Below are 26781 nucleotides of genomic sequence, written 5' to 3'. Positions count from 1 at the left end.
TATATATATTTCCTATTATGAATACTAGACTATATATAGTTAATATTTAGATAATCGGTAGATTCGGTATTTATCAAAACCAAACTAACTTTTTCTGTAATATTCGATTTTGGTTTTATAGATTTTGATTATCAAAAAGTCGGTTTACCAAATCTAAAATACCAAACGATATTCGGTTTGTTCGATAATAACCAAACCAAATGACAGCCCTAGCAAAAACCAAGGTATTGAAACTTTTGTTTTTGTTTTTTTTTTAATTATTTTTTAAGAAAGATGTGAATCAAGTTTTGCATAGAGTTGCGGCATGAAATTTAGTTAATCAAAAACTTTTAAATTTTTATTTTTCACCTTGAGAATGAATAAACAATCTTTTAGTTAATAACTTAAAAATTAGAGCTTTGGGATGACACCAATGAGGTAAAATGATATCATATAACACAGTTTTAATACATTAAGCGCACCATAAAATGTTATGTGGCGTCTACTTGCATTGAAAAAAGAAAAGAAAAAGAACAATAGTCAAATAATATGTTGTCATTGTTTCTTATGTTGAAGCTTTCTTTCATTTGAGCAAATCGTGAAACTGAAAACAATAACCCTCGTGCTCAGGATCTCTGACGATTTGTCATTCAAAATGTACTCAATGAACCACCTAGTGTCAAAAATTGGTCCCTTGATATATATATATATATATATATATATATATATATATATATATTAACAAAGATGAGGATCATTGTGCTCGGGATTTATCCTTCAAATATTCTTTTAAGCATGCCAAACAGAAGAAAAATTCACCACCAAGGAAAAAGTTTTTCTTTTTCATTAAACTATATACAAGTCATTCTAATGTTATTCTCATAGCTACAGCAGCAGATCGACTCGATCTAATTCCATTCAACTAAGCCTTCAATCCTAGTTTTCAGTTACAAAATCCTACCTATCTACTACCACTACAAATGACGACAATGTACCATACTTTTCCAAGCAGTGTCACTCTCGTTACTTCGTTAGCATGCGAGCAACTTCTGGTGTGCTTGCATGAATCAATTTCACTTTCCAGTCAGCCTTATGATGTATAATTTCTTCTCTTTGCTTGTTTCCAAACTTGGGGCTAAACTTTGGAGCTTTTTCATGAAATGGAGTTAACTCCATTCTTCAAGAGCAGCTTTAGCAAATCGCAGCAGGCTAGTGCTGACAATATGAAACAAGATGTGTGGCAGGACCTAGCAACCAATGAAGTTGAAAAAGCCTCGTGATCTAAGTCAAAGTTCATGCATCACCAGTTATCAGCACGTTGTTATTAAGTAACAGCACCAACTGAATCCGGTAGCGTGATCAGTGTCCATGGCTCTCAGTACAGCAGTCTGCATAAATGTGAGCAAGCCAACACTAATTTGGATCAGCTTGATTTCCTCGAGCAACAAATCACATATACTGAGCCAACCATTGTTTACACATATCGAGTACAGGAAGCGCATTCGCATGCAATGCCTGCAAAAAGGATAGTATACAGCATATAAGCAATGAGCTAACATTACCAGAATCACAAACATAAAAGTTAAGTTGACCAAATGAAATCATTAGATGAGTGTGAATAATCTCTTTCAATGAGATAGGAAATTGTTAAATCAAAGGTGAGGAAAGGAAGGCAACCTGATGAGCTACATATTGGACATCAGCGACACTTCCGCTACGAGAAGCAATTTGGAATGCACTTTTTAGACGTCCACAAACCACACAAGCCAGAACCTTCCTGCATATATGTAAAAAAGGTGCATGTGTATTAATAATAGTAAAGACATAAAAGTGAAGTAAATATTCCAGCAGCCTGAAAATAAAGCAGCTAATTTTAGAAAACCATAATGAATTGTTTGCAAAACTGATGAAACATCGAATAGTATTCTGCTCCTCTCTCCCACTGTTGTACTGCCCAGTAATTATTTGAGTGTGGTAAAAGCAGACAAGTATTAAGTATGCAGAGCAATAGAAGCCAACAAAGGAGGTATAGGCGTATATGATCATCCACCAAGCAACATGGTAATAAGTGTTGGGGTGTGAATCCAATGACAAATCAATAATCATACAGGGTCTTGTCTCTATGAGACATCATCATAAACATGAAGAACTGCATGTGGCTTGAGATAAAAAGAGCTCTGCTCTTCCTCATTTCCAGAGGAAAAAATAGAGATGTTTCCTATATTACCAATAATATGTGGAAGTATGAAAGTAATTTCAAGAGTATTCGGTGTGAATGCTACATGAAGGACATAAGCCACAAGAAAGAGTGGGAAGACGCAGGAGATCCCACCCTCAAAATTCCATTTTGTGTCACACAGAAAAGGAGTGTCTCCCTGTGTTGATGTGTTTAGCATGTCCATGTGCACTTTCCAACATGCAACTTTCAGATATTAATGGGTAACTAAAGCAGGTTTTGAGCATAAATGGTTCAAGGACAGGTCACGCCTCAAAAATATGAGATTCCATACATGAGTGATAAGACATCAAAGTAAAAAATATTTGAACAATCAATGAAACATAAATGTAGTAATAGTATGCCCTCGGAAGCAATTAAAAAAGACAGAATTAGTTTTATTTATGAATTATGATGACAAACGTTAATGGGACCAGTGACAGAAATTATCACCTGTGGCTACTGGTCAACATGTCTATAAGACGGTCAGGGCGTTCTTTGTGTTTGTTAGCATATACATTAATTGCAGCTCCCAAGACCTACATTATTCCAAATATATACATAATCAATTAGGAACCAAACATAAGAAATACGACAAATTATGCACTCCAGACAGAGTGAAGTAGTTGGGATACAAAGATGGCCAGCGGTGCAATTATGTTGCAGTTACAAAGTTCGAAAAATAAAGAACCATAGGCTTAAAATGTTATCCGTTCAGAAAATGAGTGGAGCCATCAGTATTATCATTTATTGGCCAGCTGAATAAAATTGGAGGTATTTCAGTTACTTAAATGTTCCTCTCTTGTTTGTAAAAATACTACCTATTATGATCAAATTCTCACTATTTGTTTGTCTAATTCATTGTGGTGTTTAGTATTACATGATTCACACATTTTACCTTTGAATTGAGATGGCTTACAAGGGAGTCCATGGACAGTTGCATCAAATCAACCAGATAAAGGCACATACATAACCATTGCTTTCTTTGAGTAACATATCAAATAGAGAAGTGAAAGGAAACAGTATATACCAACAATGACACCTAATTTCTTTTCTACCTCAAATTAAGTAATCTGGAAAGCCTCGATATAATTTTGTCTCTTTCAAAGTCAAGGCAATGATTTCGAGATTTGCATTTACCTTTCTGTGTTTAGAGAAAGGATTAAGCTGGTCCCAATATGTTTTATACTCATTTCAATTCATATGTCAACAAGAACCATAAATGTTCTTGCCAAATGACAGACAGCAAATACAATACTAGAACAAGAAGTTACCTGGTCCCAATCATCGTCATCAATGGTCCCTTTAATGTTTCTAAAAAATTCTGTCAGCTGACTACCTTTTTTTCTCTCAGCAAGTGATGCAGCTACACCAGCATATATATCCACAGCTGAAAGTTACGAAAGGATGTAATGTTCTTAAAAAAGTTCCTTAATTCCAGATGCTAATTGCTACATCACAGGAATAGATGACTGAAAATGGAAGTTATCCTATAATGGCTACCTGGAAGGGTGAATTCATAAATCACTTGGAAAGCCAAATCGAAGTTCTTTTCCACAAGAGATTCAGCAATTTTACACCTTCTCCTGCAAAAAAAAGGGGAGAAAGAAATGAACTCCTTTGCCATCATATCAAAAATATTCACAATTACTATATGCCATTGCAGACAACCTCACAGGAGCAACAAGCACAAAATAGCTATTAACAGCAATAACCTCACCGCCCTCCAACCAGTACAGATCAGGAAGGAAGAATTAGCAAGAGAGGGAGAAAAAGAAAATGAAGAGGGGGATGGTGGGTGCAAGGAGAAAACCCAAAGCTTTTGCAAATCAGGGTACTAATAGGCTCTTTCATGCTGGAAAAGAAAAAGTATTCTTTCATGCTAAAATAGAAATATAAGAAAGTACCAGGCGAAATAAATTGCTTTGGATACCGAAGTAATAAGCTGTTGCCAATATTTTGAGTAAAAAAAAAAAGAAGAAGAAGAACTAAAGATGCCCCATATATCACCGAGCAGTGATCAGGATTCAGAAGGACGTAAACCTGAATGTTTCGGAGTCATTTGGGTTTCCAAAAAGTGAATGTTTCCAATGGGGTCCATCTGAATCATTATAGGATCTCACAACTTCAACCTGCCATACAACAAATCCACATGAATTATTTCAGACTATAACCAATGAAGCTGTTCACTGGACTAAACTTGGATTTTGGATTTCAGTTTCAAAACTGTAACATATTTATAGAACTCTGCTATTCTTTTGGTCCGTCCACCGTACAGAATTCCAAGTCGTAGATATCACTAGTCAGAAACTCCATGATGCAATTACCTGAATTGATACCCGAGCAGAAAACTTGACGAGTCCTTCTTCAGTGAGCTTTTCAGAGGCACTTTTTCCTCTAACACCCTTCGTCACAAGCTTAGTAGAATCCCCACCTTTGTACCGTGCTGATAGCGCTTCATCAAAGTGCATCTACAACCAAGATGACGGCATATGAAAACCATGAAGGGCATATAAGCAACTACTACATATTCAGTAAATTTTGAAAGAGTACATAACTAGGTAACTGAAGAAATCTAGGGCGGCCCAAAACCAATAGGCGATGATGGAGCGCAATGCCCAAAACCTTATGAGCTCTAGTCCAGGGTCCTACTTTTCCACGGAGGAACTATAACAGGCCCCCTCACATGTTGCGAAACCTGAGCCAAATATGTGTAAAAAAACCAAACTGGGTGACGTAAAGCTGTTGGTTTTCACCTTCACATGTGGTTAACCCCGCTGTGAAACTAGGAAATCTAGGCATCCAACCAATGAAAATTGGCAATGGGGGAGAAACCATAGCTTTATAAGCTCTGTTGTAACGTCTTATATTTCACACCTCAGACAATAACCAATGTGCGCAGATGCAAAGGCATTGTGTTCACTAGGCCATTCAGAAATAAGACAAGATAGATATACTAGAGGTATAATTATCAGCAATCCTTCAGTTGTAAATCAAAGGTAAGTTTTCAGGTTAAAGGTTCGAATCAAAAGTACCATAAAAAGCAAGTACATGTCAACTTCTGTATGCAACAGCAACAGCACTAAACATGGAAATCAAGATGCCTTAAAATTAAAATACTAGGAGTAAAACCCAATTCAATTGTATCCTAGTTTTATTACACTTATTTTTGGATCATGAACCAAACCAATTTTTATTTTCCTTTATATTCTCAAATTTATTTACATATCCAAACAGCAGGGCTAATTACTGAACTAACTGGCTGAAAATCATTAAGGAAAACATTAAGAGCCATATCACAAGTAGTTCAAGACATATTAAGCCAGTCTAAAAGCAAAACTTAAGAGCATACCTTGGAATTTTCCAAATGTTTTATAGCTTCCTCTTGCAAAGAAGAGTTCATAAAAAGTTGGATGCAGCACAGTCCAGCAGCGACATGGTCCTTTTTAATAACCTGAAAGATGGAGTAAATATATAAACTCAACTACAAGAAAATAAAATAGTACAGTTGGATAAACCTTTCAACAATAAAATGATGCAGCATTTTAGCAGGGGTACTTGTAAGATTTAAACTGCCCTAGGTCGAATGCATTTATGAGTTTGGAAAAATATAAAAGAGTTAACTATATACTAGATTTTTGTGAGGAATCACTTCATGCCAGCTGAGGACAATTCATAGTAATGTCTTGGTCAAGTTTCTCAAACTCCAATAAAATTCTCTCAAACAGAAGAGAGGCTATCAAGAAATCATTGCGATTGAAAAAATGTATTTTGTTCTTGTCAAAATAGAAATAAAATAAAGAATAAGAAACTAAAAATCTGTGTTATTACTTTTGACTCATTTAAGTTGGATAATAGTCGATCTGCTATGAATCTATGACAGCTTTCAGAATTATACTATAATGAGTGCTATGTCATTTCTTACTTTCCTAGAATTTCCTTTGGAAACAAAGGCTCGGACTGTGTTTTCGACTACCAACAGTCCTCCACTTGCTGTGTAAAATGGGTTGTACTATTTTCAATTTACAGTTTATGCAACCAATGTAATTAAAGAGTTGAAGACCAAAAAAAAAAACATTTTTGTTAGATTTCTAGTGTAAACGATTGAGTCAATACTAGATACCTGAAACTTGTATAAATAATTGAAATGCCTATGTGTTTCACAGTAGACACAAATACGAGCAAGGGCTGCAGCTGTATGCTGGATCACTGCCACATCTTGTGGGGTTGTAGATGACATTCTTACTGAGATCACTTCTTCTAAAACATGCATTGCGCCATAACCAACACATAAATCACACAAATCATCAATGGTCCCATAATCAGTTCCTAGCGGATCTGGTCTTTGAGGGGATGAAGATGAGGATGCCACCCCTGCTACTGATGGCTGAGGAGGAGGGGGAACAGCATTTTGAGGAAAGAACAACACGCAAGCGTCATTATAGTGGCCATGCCTGAACATGAAATTGAGCAAATGCTGCCTGGCATACTGCAAGGGATTGAAAGATAATTACACATCAAGGATCTCATAATATAACCAAAAGTATAACATTAATAGTACACAATAGCACAAGAGAAAGGATAGTGGGAATACTACTGTTAATAACATAAAGATATAACATATTAGTACTTAGTAGTAAGATTGCTGCTATCAAACAAAAACAGACAATTATTTTGGGGAAATTGTTATTCACAGAAAATTTGATCTATAAACACTCCTTATTGAATGAATTCTTTTAATTTTACTGTATAATGTAAATTGTCCATAATATCCATCATCTTATGCGTACAATGCTCCCTTCCAAAAGGATATTTGTCAATTTACATAATAAAGTAATTTTAAAAGAATAGAACAATAAACAGGGTGTCTAGATTGACCTTTAAGGTCTGCGAATAACAACCCCATTTTTGGGTTTAAGCAGATGCTTCATCTATTCTTTTTAGAAAGGTATGCTAGGCATCAATATATGAAACATAAAAGCCTAGCTTGAGAGTAGGAGGAATTTGCAACTTACCTCTTGTAAATAGTTGACACACTCAACATAACGAACACTGTCTAAGTTGCTGCGTGGTCCATCTTCAAAGGCTGACATATATGCGGAGCTGTTATTTGCAGATTCCTGAGAACGCCTGGATCTCTCTGAACGAGGAAATGTGGATGGCATGTATAACACATTGAGATATGAATCAGCAGAAAGAGAATCATCCAAGATTGTTGGTGCACTTTTAGCCAAATGTTCATACCTGCAGTATAAGTTTCATTTCCAGATTATACGTCATAAACCCTAAATTAACAGTTCAGTGTAGAGTACACCAAAATTCTATCAGAGTGGCATGTCAGACAGTGTCATGTTCAGAATCTCAGCTAGCATAACTAGGACCTGGTACATCGCCAACACTACAGTGCCTCTCATTCAACCAAGGCCAGACTGATTGATATAGACACACACACACACACACACACAACAATATAATGTCTTTTCCCATTCCAATAAACAGGTTCTGTACATCAGAGATGTACCATATAGGCCAACAGATTTGATAGTATTGTAGCCATTACTAAAAAAGACACACTGAACTCCTATTAAAAGATTGGTTTATCATCTAAAAATGAAAGACAGGGATACTTCATTTGAGTCTAAAAATATAGCTCAGAGAGCAACCCCCAAGGTTTTGACACATGACAAATATAAAAATTCTGACTTCAAAGCTAGAATGGCCTCTTACATGGAACGAACAGCTGAAACATCAACTGGCGGACCTCCTTCAATTGTATTGATTATCTCAAGAATAACAGGAGCAGGATCACCTTTGTACAGCTGAAGAGCTTGCCTGACCATCCGAAGGGGAAAAATAATATTACTAAGCACATGTACTATCACTCGGAAGGAAAAAAAGTAGAATAAAAAGCAGTGAGAGGAGAGGGGAAATAGAGATTCTAGACAAAGGGAGATCATTATTTTATATTGACCACTAAAACAAGCATTTTTATGCCAAACATTTTTATAAATTTCACATACTTGAACTTCACGCGAGCTTGTGCATAGTGCTCCATCCGAATCAAAGCATGTCCCCATGCATTCCAAACAGGAACCACATCAATCTGACAGAAGCCCCAAGTACTCATAAGCTCTACATACTTTCAACAATACAGCAAAAATTGACCCCTAGTCTACTACAGAATCCAAAAAACGGTACCTTGCACTTTTTACATGTATATACGGCCATGCTGTACCGTTCTTCCACAATCAGCCTATCACGAAGAGAGGCAGATGACTCTTTATCCGCAATATCATCTAGAGAAGCAGCAATTCCTGATCCCAGAAGGCTCTGAAGCAGCTCAGCACGTCCTAGCCAAGTGTCTGCCTGCAACAGAACTTCAGATAGCTCATCTGTGGACTGACTACCCACACTAGAGCTACCAGCATCAGAAGATGCATCATCAGCATCCCTACTTCTTTCAGAATTACTCGACAAATCACTGCCGCCCACAAGCTTTCTCAACAGTGATTTAGCATAAAGTAGCCCCTGCAAAAGTGTGTAACGAGAATTAGCTTTTCATTCACAAACTAAATGCACATAATGGTGACGTGTTAACTATGCCACAACCTATATTCAAAAGGGGAAAATCCATGTTATGACTTTTGTTGGTTAGGGAATTGGAACCATAACATAATTTATCGATTTTACTCAGATCACGAGTTCTAAGTGCTTTGGTGAAGGGATACCTGTACAAACGTCTCTGTGGCATGATATGCTCGGCCAATGGTTTCCACAGATGCATTCTCTGGCAATTGTTGGGAACTCAGTACATTCTTCATCTGAGTTACGCACAAATCCAATGCAGTTTTTGCAGACACAGAATCATCTGAGCATAGAGAAAGCAGTGCCTGCACAGAGAAGCCTGAACTCTCAGCAACAGACACGTTATGCCTAGACAAGAACTTGGCATGCTGGATACACCAGTACATTAACTGGTTTTATATACAAAAAATTGATCAGAAAAAAAAACTTCATCCGAGGAAACTATAATTCTAAGAGTAAGCCCACGGCAAACTGATGAAATCGGCTTTCCTCAGAAGCTTGAATACCGAGGTAAGATTGGCAAATAGCAATATAAAATATATTCAGCTTTATTGTCTTTACTATGCATCCAGGGGAGCTTTGTATAATCCAAAAGTACTAGCCAAGTTCACTACCTTGAAAAGCGTTATGTCAGGAGCACTCTCGTATCGGTGAGATGCACGAACGGCTTCATCCTTCAATGGATCACCAGTTAGCATCCATTCTTCAGATATTGAAATTGAAGGAAGCCGTTCTTGCCCATCAACAGAATATGTTGAAGCACGATCCTCCTGGATTCCAGCCATGGCCTCCCAAGCTACTTTTTCAGAGGGTGTCAATCCAGAACTCTTTCTCTTACGGTAACCATCTTTCGGGGTGGACCTGTCTCCACTATTTCGTGGAGCCCAAGAGAAAGCTCTGCGAGCTTCTTTTTGCAAGTTACTGAGACTGCTAGTGAAAGAAGACTTCACAGGTGCACCTGTTCTTGTTTTCTGCTTTAATCTTGTCCCCGAAACAGATACTCGATGTTCTCTAGGGGGAGAGCTAATACTGATTGCAATAGCTTTAGTAGCATAGGCAATAAGTGCATTATTGTCTCTCAACAAAGGAAATTCTTTGAGAATCTGTCAAATAAAAGAAGTCATTAAGCAATAGCCTAGAAATACAAAAAATGCATTAGAGTGGAAAATGCCAGACTCAATGAGGAAACAAGCAAACATGATCCAACTTTTAAACCATTCAAGTTGTAAGTTGTAACAAATAGTCATATGGTGATGAGATCAGTCTCAAAACAAAATATAATAATCAATCTTATGTGTTTAAGGCATTTAAGAAGTTATATCATACCGAAGCAGCAGATTGTAGTTGTTTCCTCATCAGAAGAACCTCAAGTATCAAATGAGGGTGCTCATGCAAGGAAGAACATCTTTGCTGCCATGGCAATGGCAAGGCAGCCAGAACACGAAGCCCCAAGGCCCATGAATTAAGCCGAGAAACCTCAACATCTGAAAGATTCCCTTCTCTCCGCTTCAGGAAGAAATGAACCTTTACAAAAGGTCAAAACACAAAAGTTATACCACTAGATAAATGATATTCAAAACTCGAATAGCATACTCTGAATCAGATAAAATTTCCATGAAAAATTACCCAAAAAGCTAATTACTCACAAGAAGCTGCTTTGACCGCAAATCAGGTAAAAGCTGCATCGCACCCATGGCAACTGGTAGAGCATCATCTGAGTCGCGCAATGAAGAAAGAAATCGTGAAGCTTCTGCTGGACCTCCCCCATTGAGAGGATCTGCAGTCAAAAGCTTCACAAGTTGCCGGCCCTGCAGTTCCCTACGCAAATCAATGGATAACCCCGCGCTTTCAGCCACTTCTAAGGCAGCAGAAACAGCTCCTTTTCCAGCTAATCTAAGTGCCAACCCCTCAGGATCTTCCTTACACTCTGCCTCAACCTGGCAATGAAAGGAGTTTAAAGAGGAGAAAATTAAACAATATAAAAAAGTTGGTGTGATAATTCAGGCTACCCTATAAAATCAATAGACTAGCCCAAATATGTAAAATTTCTATCAATTTTACTTTTTATTTTGAGTCCACAGGCCAGAATTAAAACCTCTTGCCAGCTGCTATAATGGTCATCTGCACTTAGAATGTGGCTGTACCTCTGCAAAGCTTGTCTCCTATACATGACCTAAGCATCCAAAAGGAGTACATCATCAACAACAGCAGATTAAGTTCAGCCAGTAACATAGAGTTCCATTATTGAGCTTCAGATGAAATATCAAGACAGCACTTTAGCATTAAGAAATATAATGAAACAATTTATCAAACAAGCAGTACCTCCTCCCTAATGGGGTCACTTTGAGGCAGGTGGCAGCTGCACATGGTGAGTACGTCTAAAGCAGCATCCAGTTCCCATCCATGCATACACCTGGAACAAAATTTGTAAGAATTCAAAAAGTTTATGGAAAGATGCATATTGATTCCAGTAAATCACTGGTGCATGTTTAACACCTCTTTTAATGAGAAATGAATTTGTACTGACAAGGGGAGGAACAGAAACAAGAATCAAATGTGGTGGACAACAAGTTCAAAGCAGCAAGAAAGAAAATAAGGACAAAGAAGAGCATGCTTAACACCATTAAACTCACATTAAGAATATTATAGGGATGACTCACAACATGTAATGGCAGAGAACCAAGACTAAGTAGCGACAGAGAAATTAGGGGCAAACAGGAACAACACATTCTCATAAGACATCAGCATATATTAATGACCTTTCCAACAATTGAAAATTTATAAAAACGTGATAAATAGAGCATGAAATATCAATTAGGCAAATACTTAGAAAAACACAGCTCCGCAAATGGAAAAAGGTGATAGAAATAGAACAAATGCCATAGAGAAATATCATGCTCTAGTAGCATGCACCAGGGTAACTATACCCCAAGCACGTTACATACTTGAGAGCAAGTCTGGCAGCCACTTGTTTATCCTTCAACCGCAGGCAATACTGCCAACTAGTGCTCCAAATGCTATTGCCACCATAACCCTGAGAGTGTCCAGAGACTGACTGGTTCTCTTCCCCATGTTCAATGAGTAGCTGAAGTAGTTGATCTGAAGCTCCATTGCGTAGAAAGCGATCGGAAAGAGCAAGAGCATCCATAAGTTTTTCATCATCTATCAATCTGTAAAATGCAAGCATCAGTGACAGGAAATACTATGTGAAAATCACCTGAAACTATGATGACAATACTTCCCTAAAACCAATTAATATATGAGCAGAATTTCCCAATAATACCTCACTCTCCAATGAAAATGGCAACTCCATATCAATATTCTCTCAAACTAGATTTTTCAAGCATAAAAATTTCAAAGGAACCACAGAGGCTATTCCAACATATGTATACATGTAATTCTCATAGTTTCCTTATATCTGAGAACACTTCTTTCAGTTTACTTTTCCAGCATCAGAATCAGTCATATTATCATGGGTTTCTTTCTACTGGAATGTCTCTGAGTAGATGTTGCAGTAGGTCATCCTTTTAAAATCATTAGCAATGCCAGTCCTAAGAATTCAAAGTAAGCATGCCAAGGTGTAGAAAGCATAATGTTACAGAATACCAGAATAACAAGTTGTATACATGAATGCTGACAAAGGATGATCTATAATACCTTTGTACAGCTTTCTCATAAGGTTCTTCATTTTCCCAATCAAAAGAAAGGAAAACTGAAGTGTCAAACTCAGCAACATCCGATTTAGAAGAATCACGCCATGAATCAAGAGCAGTACCACCTTGGCTATCGAGGTCTGGTAAAGCTGTTGAAACACTATTACCAACAACATCATCAACTTCTGACTCAGTATCACTGTCAAGCTCACGAAGCCTCTTGATAGCAGCTCTTGCTTCACCTCTAGTCTCACCACCATCGTCAGTTTGCTTAATCGTTACAGCAAACTCTGAAACTCGATGCAGGTTAGTTTGCATTTGTATCCATCGGTTTAAAGTTGGGAACCTGTACACCAAACAAGTAATATTACATATCATAAAGTAAGTCGGATAAGAGAAATCATTTCCAGGTAAGAAGGTAACCTCTCAGATTGATCAAGAGCAAACTCATAAAACAACCGATCAACATCTGGTGCCTGTAGAAGTCCATCATCCAAGGAGCTCGATATAGAAGAATTACTGCCATTGTACAAAATGCTACTCCCAAATACACATGCCAGGACTGCCCTCACTGGGGATAGTTTGACCAAATGTTTTACTATATCTAACTGCAAAGGGTACAGAGGGATTCCAGGCAAAGATGAAGAGCGCGAGTAACAATTAGGCTTAGCTTCTTTGAAAGATGGGGACAATACTTTATTTTCCGAACCACTCTTAGGGAAGGTGGGAATGACTGGAATACAGGCCCATCCATGCCCAGATCGTGGGGGATAAACAGGAGGTACACATGCTGAAATTACTTCATGCACAAAATCTGCACACATAATCTCAGCTACCTTACCAGCTGCATCAGTGCTGCCCCGGTCAAAGACAAGACGGGTTAAAAGCTGCAAAATACAACCAAAACATATCCGTAATCAGCAACTGTAAAGTTATACCGAACCATAAGATAAAGAACCTGTCAGCTTTAATCAAGCGGATCATTAGGATATTATGAAGCAGAGGTTAAACAATGGGATTCTTAATGGAAACAAACTACTTGAAATAAACAATGTTGGAATATTCTTCACCTAAAAGAGGTACTGTTGACCCTTTTATATCACTATTATAATCAAGGATCTATTAACCATGCACTCCTTGGGATCTATAATCAGATTATCAGTTTTTCATATAATAGATAGCATTCTATTATTACAGTATATTTAAGTAGGTTTACAAAAGTTCTATTTAAATTGAATTACTTTTAACTTGTAGAAATATGAGAAGCAGGGGAAACCATTCATTTAATAGTCAATGTCCACTCGATGATCACGTATATATTAATTGCATGCCTGTGCAACATTCCTTGTAAAACACTATCATAATATGTTAAATTACATGCATAACCAAACCTCACCGAAAGAAGTGATAATGGGAACAGACGTCAATCAAAAAGCATATACCTCAGAGCAGCTGCTAAAAAAAGTGAAACAAAATGACTCTTACATCCTTGGGCCACTCATACACGAGGGAGAAAAAGTTGAAATCATGAGTTGTATCTGTGCCATCAACTATGTCACCAATTGCAGCAATGTGAAGAATAAATTGTGAAAGATATGTCATGGGTTTGGTACTTAATGGACCAAACAATCTCTTCCCACTGTCCTTTACATCATAAACAACAGGCTGCACACTAGTTTCTCCAACTGTGGAACTTGAAGGTATCTGTTTGGCAACTCTTAACCCCAGTCCAAGAACTCCATCCTTGTCATAATCGGATAGAACCTTTTGGTCAACAGAAGGGCCTTCTCCTTTAGAAAAATTGAGCTCTGATTCTTCATCAGCCACAGCTCTTGCAAGATTATGGAGCTTACCTATAAATTTATGGAATAAAGATATGTTACAGCCATAAGAAGCAGAGCAGACGTACAGCATATTTTCCCTTCCTTCCAAGGCCAAAACAAAGAAGGAAAATAGAAAACGTACCACTAAGAAACTGTCGCTTGCCTTTGTGAGCATCTTCAATCATATGATGTAGCATATCAAGAACACGTTCCCGTTGTCCCAGTCGGTGGGAGTCCTTTGGCGAGGAGATGAAAATCTCCCCAGACAGAGTGGCCTGAAGGGCTGGAGGATCATCCTGGATGAAAATGATCAAGAGCAAGGATCAATAACTAAGTAATCTCTTACTTTAGGTTTAGTACTTAAAACATTAAGCACTCAGAGCACTGAATATACTAGGGCAGGAAAGGAACCTAGAAGTAAAAGAACTAGTAAGACCAGTAACTAGTTATTTTGTTTAGATCTTGACCCAGCTGTCTTCAAAATAAGTTAGTGCCATCTTTTGATGTCAATAAGACCTCTTAATTAAACAAAGGAATATACCAAGATCTCACCTGATCCAAGAACTCATGTAAACGCTTGAGGATTCTTTTTAGAACAGAAATAACTCCCACTTCAAGAATCTGATCCCAGTACGTGGAGCCCATCTTTGGAGAAACTCCTGGATATATCTCAGACAGCATAACTTGAGCCTGCATATATATAAAGAACACCAAAGGTTATTGTAAACTAAACAACTGGAGGTTGTACGTCTGGTCTAAAAAAGTTAATAAGATTGCAGCACAAGACTAAAACAAAACAAACAATCATAATATGAAAAGAGACCATGTCATAGTCTACTTTTAGTAAGACCAAGTAACCGTATAGTAAAGACAATGCTGGTTCCACAATTATTTATAGACTACTTAGAGGGAGGAAAAAAGGACGAAACTAATCAGTAAAAGCTCCATAATTTTTATTTTTTTTAAATCAGGCTCTTTATTTTGAAATTAGAGAATTCAACAATTACAACTGGATCCTGGACACATATTTACAAAGACAAAAAAAAAAAAAAAAAAAATCTGTATGGTTTTTCCATGATTAAAAACTTCAAGTTCAAGAAGTTTGAGCATGCCTGATCCAAAAGCTGCTGGGACATCTTTGCAGACCGTGCCGAAGTAGCAGCAACATCAATACAAAGAAGAATCTGACAGGAAATACATAAAAAATCAGCCTAAACCATATAATCAATTAAGATATTCAGCCTCGCTTTAAGACAGTGGGGAACATAGATTTAACATTCTAGGCACTTACTGCAGCCAAAGGACCTAATTGAGAGCGTAATGATGAAAAATCCAGATCATGTACTGTAGAAGTTCCATCATCAGCAGCACGAGAGACTACATCTTCTACCTGGAAAAGCAAGTAAAGTCAGAGACTACTTCCAAAGCGCCTAAGATGAAAAAAAAAATAATAATCATAGAGAAAAGAAAGTAAAGCAAAACTGGAAACAAAGATGATATAGATGATTCAGTAGCAGTTTTTGCATGCATTTTGGTATAAAGCTGAAAAGCATAAAGTGGTTACAAATTATTGGATCTGAATCATACCGACTGTCTTCTGACAGCACTATCTACCCATTCAGCTAATTCAAGTGTAGCTCTATCTTCTGCAGACAATGAGAATCGGTGCACTGCTTCTTCCCCGATGTCATACTTTGCCCTTTGCATGCAACTGCATAATAAAAGAACAATAATATTTATCTTTACAAAAATAAAATAAAAAGTATCAGCAATTTGCTACAAATTACTAGATCATTATTGTCTTTATTGTTTTTGAGAGTAATGTCTCACAGGAAATGTAAGACACTGTATAAGATCATATAAGGTATTGGGCCCACCCATTGATAATTGGTGTCATGCTGGGTGCTCAAATTTTATCATGGCATGGCCAAGTTGTGCGGCCCAACGGCTACACGGCACTCGCATGCCACCCAATATAAGTTGTCGACATGTATGGCTCAAAATTCAGCACAGTAATTTCCCAAATCGGACGTGTAAGACCTCGGATAAGAGCTTATACGGTATTTGACTGACACATTGCCAATTAATTTTGGGTTATCAACTATCATGTTCTATATATCACCACTATTTTCTATCCTCTGGTACACGCGGTGATCATCATAGTTTATAAATGTCATAATTCTCACATGGAAACAACTGATTTCATTAATCAATACTCAGTTATCTAGCCTGTAGAACTCACAGGTTAAGTAGCTTAGATGGTGCAGCACGTAATACTGTCAATGCTTCCTTCCATTTCCACTGACGTTCAGATAATGGAAGGAGACGCTGGAAAATTGACAACCGCCATTCCCACTCTTCAATAAAGTGTTTAGCAATTGACACTCTCCACTCCACTGCTTGTCTTCCACCCCTATTTATACCATCACTAAGAGCATGATCACGGTCCGCTATCGTTGAAGGAAGACAGTGATGTAATATCTCAAGTAGTTTGCCTGTGAAAGATATAACCAATTCATTTCCCCCTTCACATGTAGTCAGATTGATCTGTTCTGAAGCACATGTGTAGTGTGCTTCAGAATAACTCGTTGGTGAGGCGCAATGATTCAAATTGAGAGACTGATCATCCATATGCAAGAGCGAAATTATGACATTCACGATCATGATCTGCAACAGTGAACAGAACATTTGAATAGTGGAAATGGATAAAGTTGTACAGGCTAGTTGACCAATTTTAAAAGGAAATAAGAACTGATGACATTAAAAACAGATCAAGAGAATTGATTTCAAAGAAAAAACCGGAGTTCATGTAGATTTGGAGGGACTGCCAAATACGACTGGAAGTTGCTAATTCTATCACTACATGATTAAATAATGTTTCATACATTGCTTTATGATTCTAATAAATAATGTTTCATACATTGCTTTATGATTCTAATATTATGCACAACTTCCAACAACAAACATGCCACACATTAGGGCAAGGAAACAAATGGCATGTGCTTGCAAATTGAACTTGTCATAAAGATAAGAACAGACTAGTTTTAACAAACACTTAAAGGAGGTAAAATTCAAAATGTTAGACTCGGAGAAACAACATTCACGAACAGATTACCTTGCGGGGGATAGTATTTACAGCCTCCAAATGGTTCTGCAGGTCTTTTAAATAGCAAAATGAAACTTGATGACTTTCAGTGGTCATACTCTTTTCCATCACTCCAAGTGCAAGAATGGCTGAATCTAGAGCATACCGCATGTGCATAAGTTCAATATCCTGCATCCTACCATATAATAAAATAGAATAGGGAAATGCCAAAACATCAACATATTAAGAAAAGTGGATCAAATCCCAACATAGAATAACAAAAATGAATACAAGAAATATAACTTATGTGCCCAGATAATTTGCAGATCTTTTTAAGGGTTGCAGCACTCCAATCCATTTTTCTTTCCTAGACTCTTGTTTCTTCACAAATTTCAGTTTCTTGTATACCCCCACCCCCAGTCGTGATGGCTTCGTAAACACATGTCCTACTAATTTACAGAAAAAAATTGACTAACTTGATATATCCCCGTCTAAGTATATGAATAAATAAATCAAGCAGCATGTCATTGAGCAACCCCAAGAATACTTTATATTTGTAAGCACGGCAAGTGCAAGAAAAACTTCATTCTTATGTTACATATGAAAACAATCACACAATCAGCATGCTCGTCAGATTACCAACTTAGAAAATAGTAAGCACTGATAGCACGTTAAAATCACTAGATTCGCAAGATGATTTTGTTTTTTCTTCTCTTTGTACATCCAGTCGTACATAAAGACAAAAATAACTGTGCATAACAAACTAACATTTGTACCCACTAAGGTATGACACATGAATACACACCTCTTCCAGGCTTCTAAAGTTGAAGCAATTGGCTGCATGCTTATCAATTCAATAGCATCCTGAAATTTTATGCCTGGAACAACATCAAACAGTACCTACAGAAAATGCATCATGTCAAACTTCAACATTCAAGTATTGGTGTACAACAGAAGTGTTAAAAAAGAGTACCACCCCAATACTCGCTATACTAAGGATTAAGGAAGAGGTAATAGGAGAAAAACGAAAAGCTCAATGATTGTTCAATGAAGCTCTCTAAACTACCAACCAATTGTCCAGGGATTCTTTACCACAAAAAGAAACTATGATCCTGCTTTTCTTTTTCCAGCAGCAATAAGTATTTTAGATGACCAACCAAATTGTGCGACATGCAGTAATTCTGCACGCACAGACAATATGCTTCATTTTTTGGTATCTCTGTTGAGCATTTTAAAGATGCCCCTTTTAGTGTATTTCATCCTTTGACAGAATTTTGAGCACAAGATCTGATTTGTATGACATGATAGGTGGTCTAAGTTTGCTGGACATCTTGTCCATTCTTTTTTTTTTTTTTCTTTGGATTTAATATCCCTTACTTTTCGTACCAAAAAATAAATAAACTAATCACTAGATGGTTATTGTTAGGACTTGAGGACTCACCCGAAGAGGACTTTGAGCGGAAAGCCTTTCCAGTACGAAGTTTTCAACAAAAGGGTCTAACTGGGTATCTTCACCATTGTATGCTATTTGGTCTTTTGCAGACAATGTCAGTGACAATTTTGAATTCCATGATTGACCAGAATTAACACAGGCCACAAATGAGGCAAGATCTAGTTGATAACATAAAGAATCACAAAGATATTCCACGCAAGATATCTGCCAATAAATAACACTTACAGTTACATATTCCATTTTGAGAGTAAGTATAACAATTTTAAAACTTGAAGGGGTGAAGGACAAGTACCTCATCTGACTGGTTACTATAAAGGGAAGATTCTTCCAGCCGTAAAACCTGCGACTTAGTTTTCCACAGCAGTTGCATTAATTTCCTTCGAGCTGCAGTTTTGCCAGACAGTAAATCCCAACCCATGGCAGCTACTAGGGGCTGAAGACGGGGGAACAATAAAAGAATCTGCGGATAGATGAAACAGGAAAGGGATCTAGTTATACTACAAATCCAACACCAAGTAATAATATACCTACAGAATAAGGAGATCATGATTTTCATACTCGCATATTTAATATAAATATAAAATTAGGCACATACATTGCTAGCTTCCTGAAGCTGCTCCCTCTTCACCACAGACAAAGCTGTCTCCATGACACATTCAAGCAGGTGTAAACCAGAAACACGAGCATAATGGTACATGTCTCTCATGCAAAATGCAACTACACTATTGAAGGGAGAAGTTTTATCATTTACATCTGTGCCAGGTCTTAATTCTTCAAGATATCTTTGAAGACGTTCAAGAGGTGGCGGAATTTGATTGTTATCAAGAGATCTATATATCTCAATCTCTTTCGAGAGCAACTCATCCTGCAGAACCTACAGAAAGCCACATATAAAATCAATATACCCCTTCAAGAATATATACATATTGCTCAAAATAACTTTTATAGAAGATGTGTGATTGGGAATGCTCAAGTACTGTATAAACATAATGGAATTTATTTGTAATAAGACAATACTAGTGGTCATCATATATAATAAAACAGACATCACTGTATCATCTAGCTTCTTCATCAGAAAACCACCATAATCAGATTCAAAATAGACTATGGACCAAAACTGGGAGAACTGGTATACCTACTTCAAGCTTAAACAGTTCATAGATACATGCATACACTACCGCAAATTTCCTGATGCTATGGAACAACACTTAAAATAAGGAAAGCTTCCCAAAACCTTTCCAATTGGAAATTTTAGCTTTCCATACATCCTGGCCAAGCTAGTTTTAACAAAGTGTGCCATACATCATCTACGGACCAAACCTCAAGTATAATCATCAAATTATAAGAAATTAAATTGTAAGACTATGGGCATAAATTAAAAAATACATAAGATTGCTGACAAAGACTTGTAGCATTACTTGTATCATTTGAACAAGATGCCCAGAGTTTGAAGCAAGAGCTGCACTATAAATCTGCAGTAATATTTCTCGCATGTCTTGCCAGGAATCTCCATATCCCTCCTTTCCTGATGACACCATCTTGAGGAGATCTTGCAAAGCAATGCTATAAAAAAATGCAACCATTTGAGAAGGAAATAACGAAGATATAAGGGGAAAGATAAAACCGCGCAGGGAACCATAATATTAATGATACAAGCAATATTGCTTAACAGAAAAGAAGGATCATAAAGAACTTGACAAACTGAAGAACAATAACTTTCATAATCCGAATCCCCCATCTGAGCACCATAAACGCCCCTTCTAAGATGCCTACAATTCCTGAAGCATTTCGAGAAGTACATATATAAAGCTTTCACTAAACTGAACAACCCTCCTATCTATCACCTTTCAGAACAAACGCTAAAACCCAGAAACGTACGTCAAATTCTAAAATTCTTTAACCCCTCCGAAACCCTTTAATCTCAGTCTCTCAGCACAGACAAGTGTACCAGAAAACATACCGATACTCAGTCTCCTCCACTCCATAATCAAGGTGAAGAAACCGAATCCGCGAAACCACTCCATCCACTTCACCATCCTTGATGCACTCTCTCATAGCATCCAAGTGAGCTAACTGAACACTCATCTGTATCAAACGAAGAACCTTCACATCCTCCTCTTTCGGCATGTCATCCCTCCTCACAGTTATGGCCAAACCGGAAGCATCATCTCCCTCCCAACCCCTCACTTGCCTCTGTACATTCCAACACAAGGCATCGAAAACATCAGCATACTCCCACACCACACTCCTCAAGCACATGAACTCGCCTTCCTCAATTTCCACAGCCTGATCACCATTCCCTACTAGTAAAGATTCCGGCTTCAACCTACTCACCCCCAATTCCAACACTCTATCCAAAACCCTAACACAGCTCTCCAATTCACCACCGCCGTCTCTCAACTCCTTGCTCATCGTATCATCCATCAACTCCGCCCGCTCTTCGAAACCATCACTCTTCTCCTTCTCCTTCTCTATGCTCTCCAAATCGAAACTCCTCCGCAAGCTCTCCGAAACCCTATCGATCAAGCTCTGAACCAGCAGCAGAAACTCGGCGCGCAACCGCAGCGTTTCGGGATCGAATCCCCAGGCGGAGGAGGCGTCGTCAAATTGCAAGAGCTCGACGGTGGAGAGGTAAGCGAGGATTGCCGGGGAAGGGCAGGACGGGGACCATAGAACATTGTCGAAGCGACCGGAGTGGGCGACTATGGTCTGGAGGACGGCGAGGGCGAGGGCGGGGTTTCGGGCGCGGAGAGCGATGAGGATGGCTCGGAGGGGCTCGAATTGGCCGAGGAAGAGGTGGTTTGCGGCCAGGCGGGAAAGGATTTGGGTTTCTTTGTCCTCCATTATTTCTGTAGTTGTTGTAGCATAAGCATAATCGAGGCCTGGAAATTTCAATTGGGGATTTAGTGCAGACTCAGTACAAAAAAAGTATATGTATTAATGTATATATAAGAAATGGTACGCGGTGGGTTTGGATTGGACCAAGTGGACGTGAAAGAGAGGATGATTGATGTTTGCGCTCAACCCCAAAGCCTCAGAGTGGAGTCGGCTTCCATAGTGAGACGTAATGTCAGATCGGAGGTGGTGACGAGCTGTGAAATTATAGAGGGGAGACTGGAAGGGGAGGAGGAGGACAAACCCCGCCAACTTAACTAACAAACGAAAATCCGCGTCCTTGTCGTGAAAAGAAAAATACGAAACGACGTCGTAGGTGTAACAATTATTTATGGTAAATTTTGAAAAGTAAGACAGTTAATTACGAAGTGACGCAATGGAGAGAACAGTGACTGGTAAAAAAAAAAATTGGTGATTTCTTTTTTGTTTGAAGAAGGGCCGGTGCAGCTGTCCTTAGTCTTGATTAATAAAACAAAATGATATATGGGGGGGGGGGGGGGGACATAAATGTGCCTTGACCCCAACTTACAATTAGCGTCAAGAGAATGTCCCGTAATAATAGCAAGAACCTCTACAAAAATAATGTATCCTAACATGCACCTAATAGCAATGGTTGCACCGCTGGCAACTGCATTTGCTTTATGGTGACAGACCGGCAAGATCACTCTCACGAAGAGAATCATTAGTTGGCAAATAAAAACAGCTGTCTCACTATGTTGCCAATCGGAACTCAGACTGATGGCACTCTGTTTCATTATGTCATTATGAGGTTGCGTCCAGTCAACAACGACACGCCTCCTCACAAGACCAAACAAGGCACACCTAACGTGCAAGCTGGGACAAAGCCCACCTAATTCTACCGGAGAATGGCAGAAATTTATTTGATAAACAAACCTACTAGGACTGAAATTAGCAACAATACTTATAAAACCTAATAAAAGATCACAAGCCCACCAGGAAAAGCCAATCAACAAAGCATAGGCCCACAACCCAACTTACCTTGCATCCTCCCTAGCGTCCTGTCGGGCGCGTACCACCATATCACTATCGAAAAACTATGCCGGAGATCCACGGCTCGCACCAGTAGACGGACCACACCAGCGTTGGAACCGTCCGCAGCCAAACCACAGAAACGTCGAGCCAAGTCCAGCAAAACAAGCCACCGTGGGTAGAAGCCCAGTATCAATGGCCGAATCTTCGTCACTTTGAAATTCCAGTCGGATCTGAAGTGCAACCCGAATCGCCCTTGCCCTCCACGAGGCTTCCACGACGACGACCACAGGAGGATCCAATCGTCAAATGCCTGATTCGGTGGTTGTAGCTTGCCCAGCATAATACCAGAAGTGCTCCATTGTTCCTCACCTTCCCAGCCTCTACCCTGCCTTGGATTGTCACCAGTGGACTCAGACTCCAAGACTACCCATCCGACAAAGACGTGTCGCCGGACGGAACATTTGAATAGAACGGTTTACTCTCTTCGAAAACGAAACTTCCTTTCCGACAAGTGCGGAGCTTCTTCAAGTCTTTTTTATTTGGCGGTCTAGAGGAGGGAGTTTGTATAATTCTAACAATATGGTGATTTAATGGAAATAGGAACTTCTAACGAAAACTATTAAAATGAAGATTTCATAAGAAATTTCTAATAAATAGTTATGAGACCCACTTTTCGATCACATTTCCGCAAATCAACTGTTAAGTGTTTATATATTCATGGTAGATCATTTATGCAACTTTTCAACTAAATTAAAAATCTTTAAGACATTCATAGTCATAATTTATCATTTATGAACATCAGAGGTTTAAGTTTGACATATTTAGTTCGTCCATTGATGTGATATAGTTCGATAACTTAACGATAAGCAATTTGAAAAAGAAAAAAATGGATACTTGACTCAAATTATCCACTTACCCAAAGAACAAATTTGTATTCCCACTAATTTAAGTTAAGAGCAAATGACTATTTTTCCCTTAACTTAATTAATGCTTCTCTCTCTCTCTCTCTCTCTCTCTCTCTCTCTCTCTCTCTCTCTCTTCCCCTCCCTCTCTCCCTCCCTCCTCTCCGGTCTCTAGTCTAGATGGCCAACTACGAGGACCCATCTCCTCTAGTAGGAGATCTCGGAGTTGAAGCTGGTAGGCGACGAGGACTGATCGCCACTGGTACTGGTAGGCGATCAGTTCGTTCGACTCCGGGTCTAAAACTCCGGCGACCTCTTCCCGGACCTTAGCCAGATGCTTTGGGTGTGCGTTGAGCGGCACCACCACCCACAACAGCGACGACGTGGAGACGTCCGAAGCAGCACATCACTAAGGCTTAAGCTCATATCTGAAGATGGAAGACATGGTTCCTTCTTATTCTTTGTCGTTGTTTTCTCAAATTTCGGCTTCCTCTATTTTCTCTAACTATCTCGGACGATGGCAAACATTCATGACTCATGGCTTGGTTTATGATATTTGGCAGGGTCTGATCAGCTGTACCATGATGAAATTGTTAGCATTAATTGATTTGGACACCCATATTGCTGACTCAATTCTCACTTTTATGCTGATACTATATTCTTCTTTGGATGCTTATTTATGCTACTTACGGGTGAAAAATACTTTGTAATTTCTACCCATGCTCTCTTAGTCTCTTCTAGCATGGTCTGCAAGTGCATGCGTGGGTAAACTACACCACTAGACAGATAGGCTCCATCAATTATCAAATAGAAACAGGTATAAGAGATCGATGGTTGATCTTGGCCATCAGAATAACAAAAGGGAAAATTTCGCAAACAGTACACCAAGTAAAGGCCACTAATAATTCTTATACATAATATTCCAAACCGATCATTTTGGTACACGGACTCTCGAGCCCGACCTACTATGTAGACACGACATCAATGACGCCATTAACTCTAATGTCATTATGCATTTGTCAAAGGGTAATTTAGTACTCTCACGTTTCCATTTCGATTACGTGATTTTCGGGACCAATTCCTTATGTGCGTTCGCTTTGAATCTTGATGTGTTCTTGCTTGTGGGGAAGACCTCGGCTTTGACAATGAATGTGGTAGCAATTCTCCCCCACTTCCACCATCTCCTTAAACGACGTCGTCACCTCTACCTCTTTCCGCTGCGATGACCTCCTCATCGCCGCCGCCAATATCTCCGATCTCGTCCAAGTCTTTGATGTTAGAACCCAAACCCCGCTCCGGAGACTCGAATCCCACAATGGCCCTATTCGCAATTGCCGATAAGCCCCATTCGGTCTCCACATAGTCGTCAAGTACTGGAACATCGCCAGCGAGACGGCGACTTCGAGGTAAGGCTGACCAATCTCGGAGATCACAGCAATGGAAAACTTGTTCTTCTGCTGGTGAAGGCCACTATGCGAGATTGGTGGTCTGAGATTGGCTCTATGTCAATTTTGTTCTTTCTAGTACCCATCTCAAAAACAAAAAGAAGATCACAAGGGATTAGAACACAAAAACTAATTGCTTGAGAAAGATTTGAGAGAAGTCAGGTGTAGGTGTCCAAATCAACTCTGGGTTTGACTCATTGGAGACCAAGAAGCATGATGGTGGTGGAGGTGAGTAGCGATGGTGTTTAGAGAAGTGCGGTAGAGGAGAGAGAGCGAGAATTCCAGATTTGACGACTGGAAGTTTCATACAGAAAACCCAGAAGCAAGGAGGAGTAGAAGAAGGTGCTTCCAGAGGACGAGGAGGCGAATAATAGGCTGTTGGAGGCTGAAGGTGAAGGATGGGAAGGAAAGTGAGTCCCAGAATTGATTTGCATTGTTCCTAATTGAGTTGTTGTAGTTGTTGATTCAGCAGAGGTGAAAAGCTGTGGATTGATTAGGTTGGAATTGCAAAGGTGATCAGGATTGGGAGGGAGGAAGAGAGATGGGTGCCCATAGTGAGAGAGAGAGAGAGCTGGGTGCCCAGAGAAAGAAAGTCGGGTGCTCAAAGTAAAAAATTGAAAAGACCATATTACCCCTCAAATTAACGGCGTCATTGATGTCGTGTACTGATAGTGAGTCGAGTTTCAAATTTCGTGTACCGAAATGCTTGGTTTAGAACTTTATGTATAAGAATTATTAGTGGCCTTTATTTGGTGTACTGTTTGTGAAATTTTCCCATAACAAAATTACAGTGGCACTGCAGTTAATTATATATAGCTAAAGATCTCTATTGGGAGATAATAGACGTATGTTAAAGGTCTATTGGGGGACAATAAATGTTTTGAATTGATGTAATCTCCTCGTTTTTTTCCTTAATCAAAGTTTAATTTGTCTAATTTTAGAGAGATTAGTTCTCATTTCGGCGACCGAAAGATCTATTGTGGGGCAATAAAGGTCTATTGGGAGGCAATAAACCTCTCCTGCTCCATATGAGATCTCCAACAACCTCTTTGGGAACTTCCGGCGAGATTTCATAAACCTCTACTGCCCATTAGGAGGCAATAGAGGTTTATTGCCCCTCTATTAAGGGGAAATGTAGGTTTATTGGGGGCAATATAGGTTTATTTGTGGGCAATAAACATTTCCGGCGACTTATGAGATCTCCAACAACCTCTTTGAAGACCTTCAACGAGGTTTTCAGATAAGTTCGGTGGTTAGCGGCTTCTCTCTCTTCCATTTTCCCTCTCTCTCTCTATGTAACAAATGAGTGAGGGTAAAATAGTCTAAAACAATAAACAAAACAAAAAACAAAAACTTAATTGGGTATTAGAGAAAACCTTATTAGAGTCTTTATGAGTAATAGAGAATTAAAAAAACTAATGGGATAAGTGGGATAAATGACCCTATAATTAGGGTAAATGGACAAAACAAAACAAAAACAAAAAAATAAAAAATGATATACTTGTGCATACATAAACATCCAACAACCTCTTTGGGAACTTTCAGTGAGGTTTCATAAACCTCTACTGCCCATTAGGAGGCAATAGAGGTTTATTGCCCCTCTATTAGGGGGAAATATAGGTTTATTGGGGGCAATATAGGTTTATTTGGAGGCAATAAACATTTCCGGCGATTTATGAGATCTCCGACAACCTCTTTGAAGACCTTCAATGAGGTTTTCAGATAAGTTCGGTGGGTAGCGGCTTCTATCTCT

General features: G+C 38.7%; 1 protein-coding gene across 3 annotated transcripts; it reads right to left on the bottom strand.

Moving 5' to 3' along the window:
* Positions 1 to 793: 793 nt before the first annotated feature.
* LOC112173824 lies at positions 794 to 21925 on the bottom strand. Of its 3 annotated transcripts, none has more exons than XM_040509242.1 (37): positions 21756 to 21924; positions 20754 to 21675; positions 20212 to 20356; positions 19389 to 19667; positions 19086 to 19253; positions 18782 to 18997; positions 18146 to 18240; positions 17371 to 17536; positions 16498 to 16922; positions 15843 to 15966; positions 15547 to 15645; positions 15368 to 15439; positions 14808 to 14945; positions 14398 to 14551; positions 13918 to 14285; positions 12856 to 13319; positions 12437 to 12778; positions 11725 to 11949; positions 11102 to 11192; positions 10875 to 10952; positions 10426 to 10716; positions 10106 to 10303; positions 9394 to 9882; positions 8923 to 9084; positions 8393 to 8722; positions 8215 to 8297; positions 7922 to 8026; positions 7210 to 7438; positions 6318 to 6683; positions 5547 to 5648; positions 4522 to 4665; positions 4238 to 4326; positions 3698 to 3780; positions 3469 to 3584; positions 2648 to 2733; positions 1657 to 1756; positions 794 to 1494 (listed from the first exon to the last, which is right to left on the bottom strand). In XM_040509242.1, exons 2-37 carry the CDS (start codon positions 21635 to 21637, stop codon positions 1429 to 1431), a joined length of 7572 nt encoding a protein of 2523 aa, XP_040365176.1. In that variant the 5' UTR covers positions 21638 to 21675; positions 21756 to 21924; the 3' UTR covers positions 794 to 1428. The 3 variants fall into 3 exon arrangements, with proteins under 3 accessions (XP_040365176.1, XP_040365177.1, XP_040365178.1); XM_040509243.1 differs by having other exon boundaries at positions 21776 to 21922; XM_040509244.1 differs by lacking the exons at positions 794 to 1494; positions 1657 to 1756; positions 2648 to 2733; ... (2 more) ...; positions 4238 to 4326; positions 4522 to 4665 and adding an exon at positions 4680 to 4892 and having other exon boundaries at positions 20754 to 21925.
* Between the last annotated feature and the right edge of the window lie 4856 nt (positions 21926 to 26781).

This window comes from Rosa chinensis, chromosome 6 (assembly GCF_002994745.2).
Source record: "Rosa chinensis cultivar Old Blush chromosome 6, RchiOBHm-V2, whole genome shotgun sequence".
NCBI classification, from domain to species: domain Eukaryota; kingdom Viridiplantae; phylum Streptophyta; class Magnoliopsida; order Rosales; family Rosaceae; genus Rosa; species Rosa chinensis.
The sequence above is the reverse complement of the archived record's forward strand: the minus strand, read 5'-3'. Positions and strand labels throughout refer to the sequence as shown.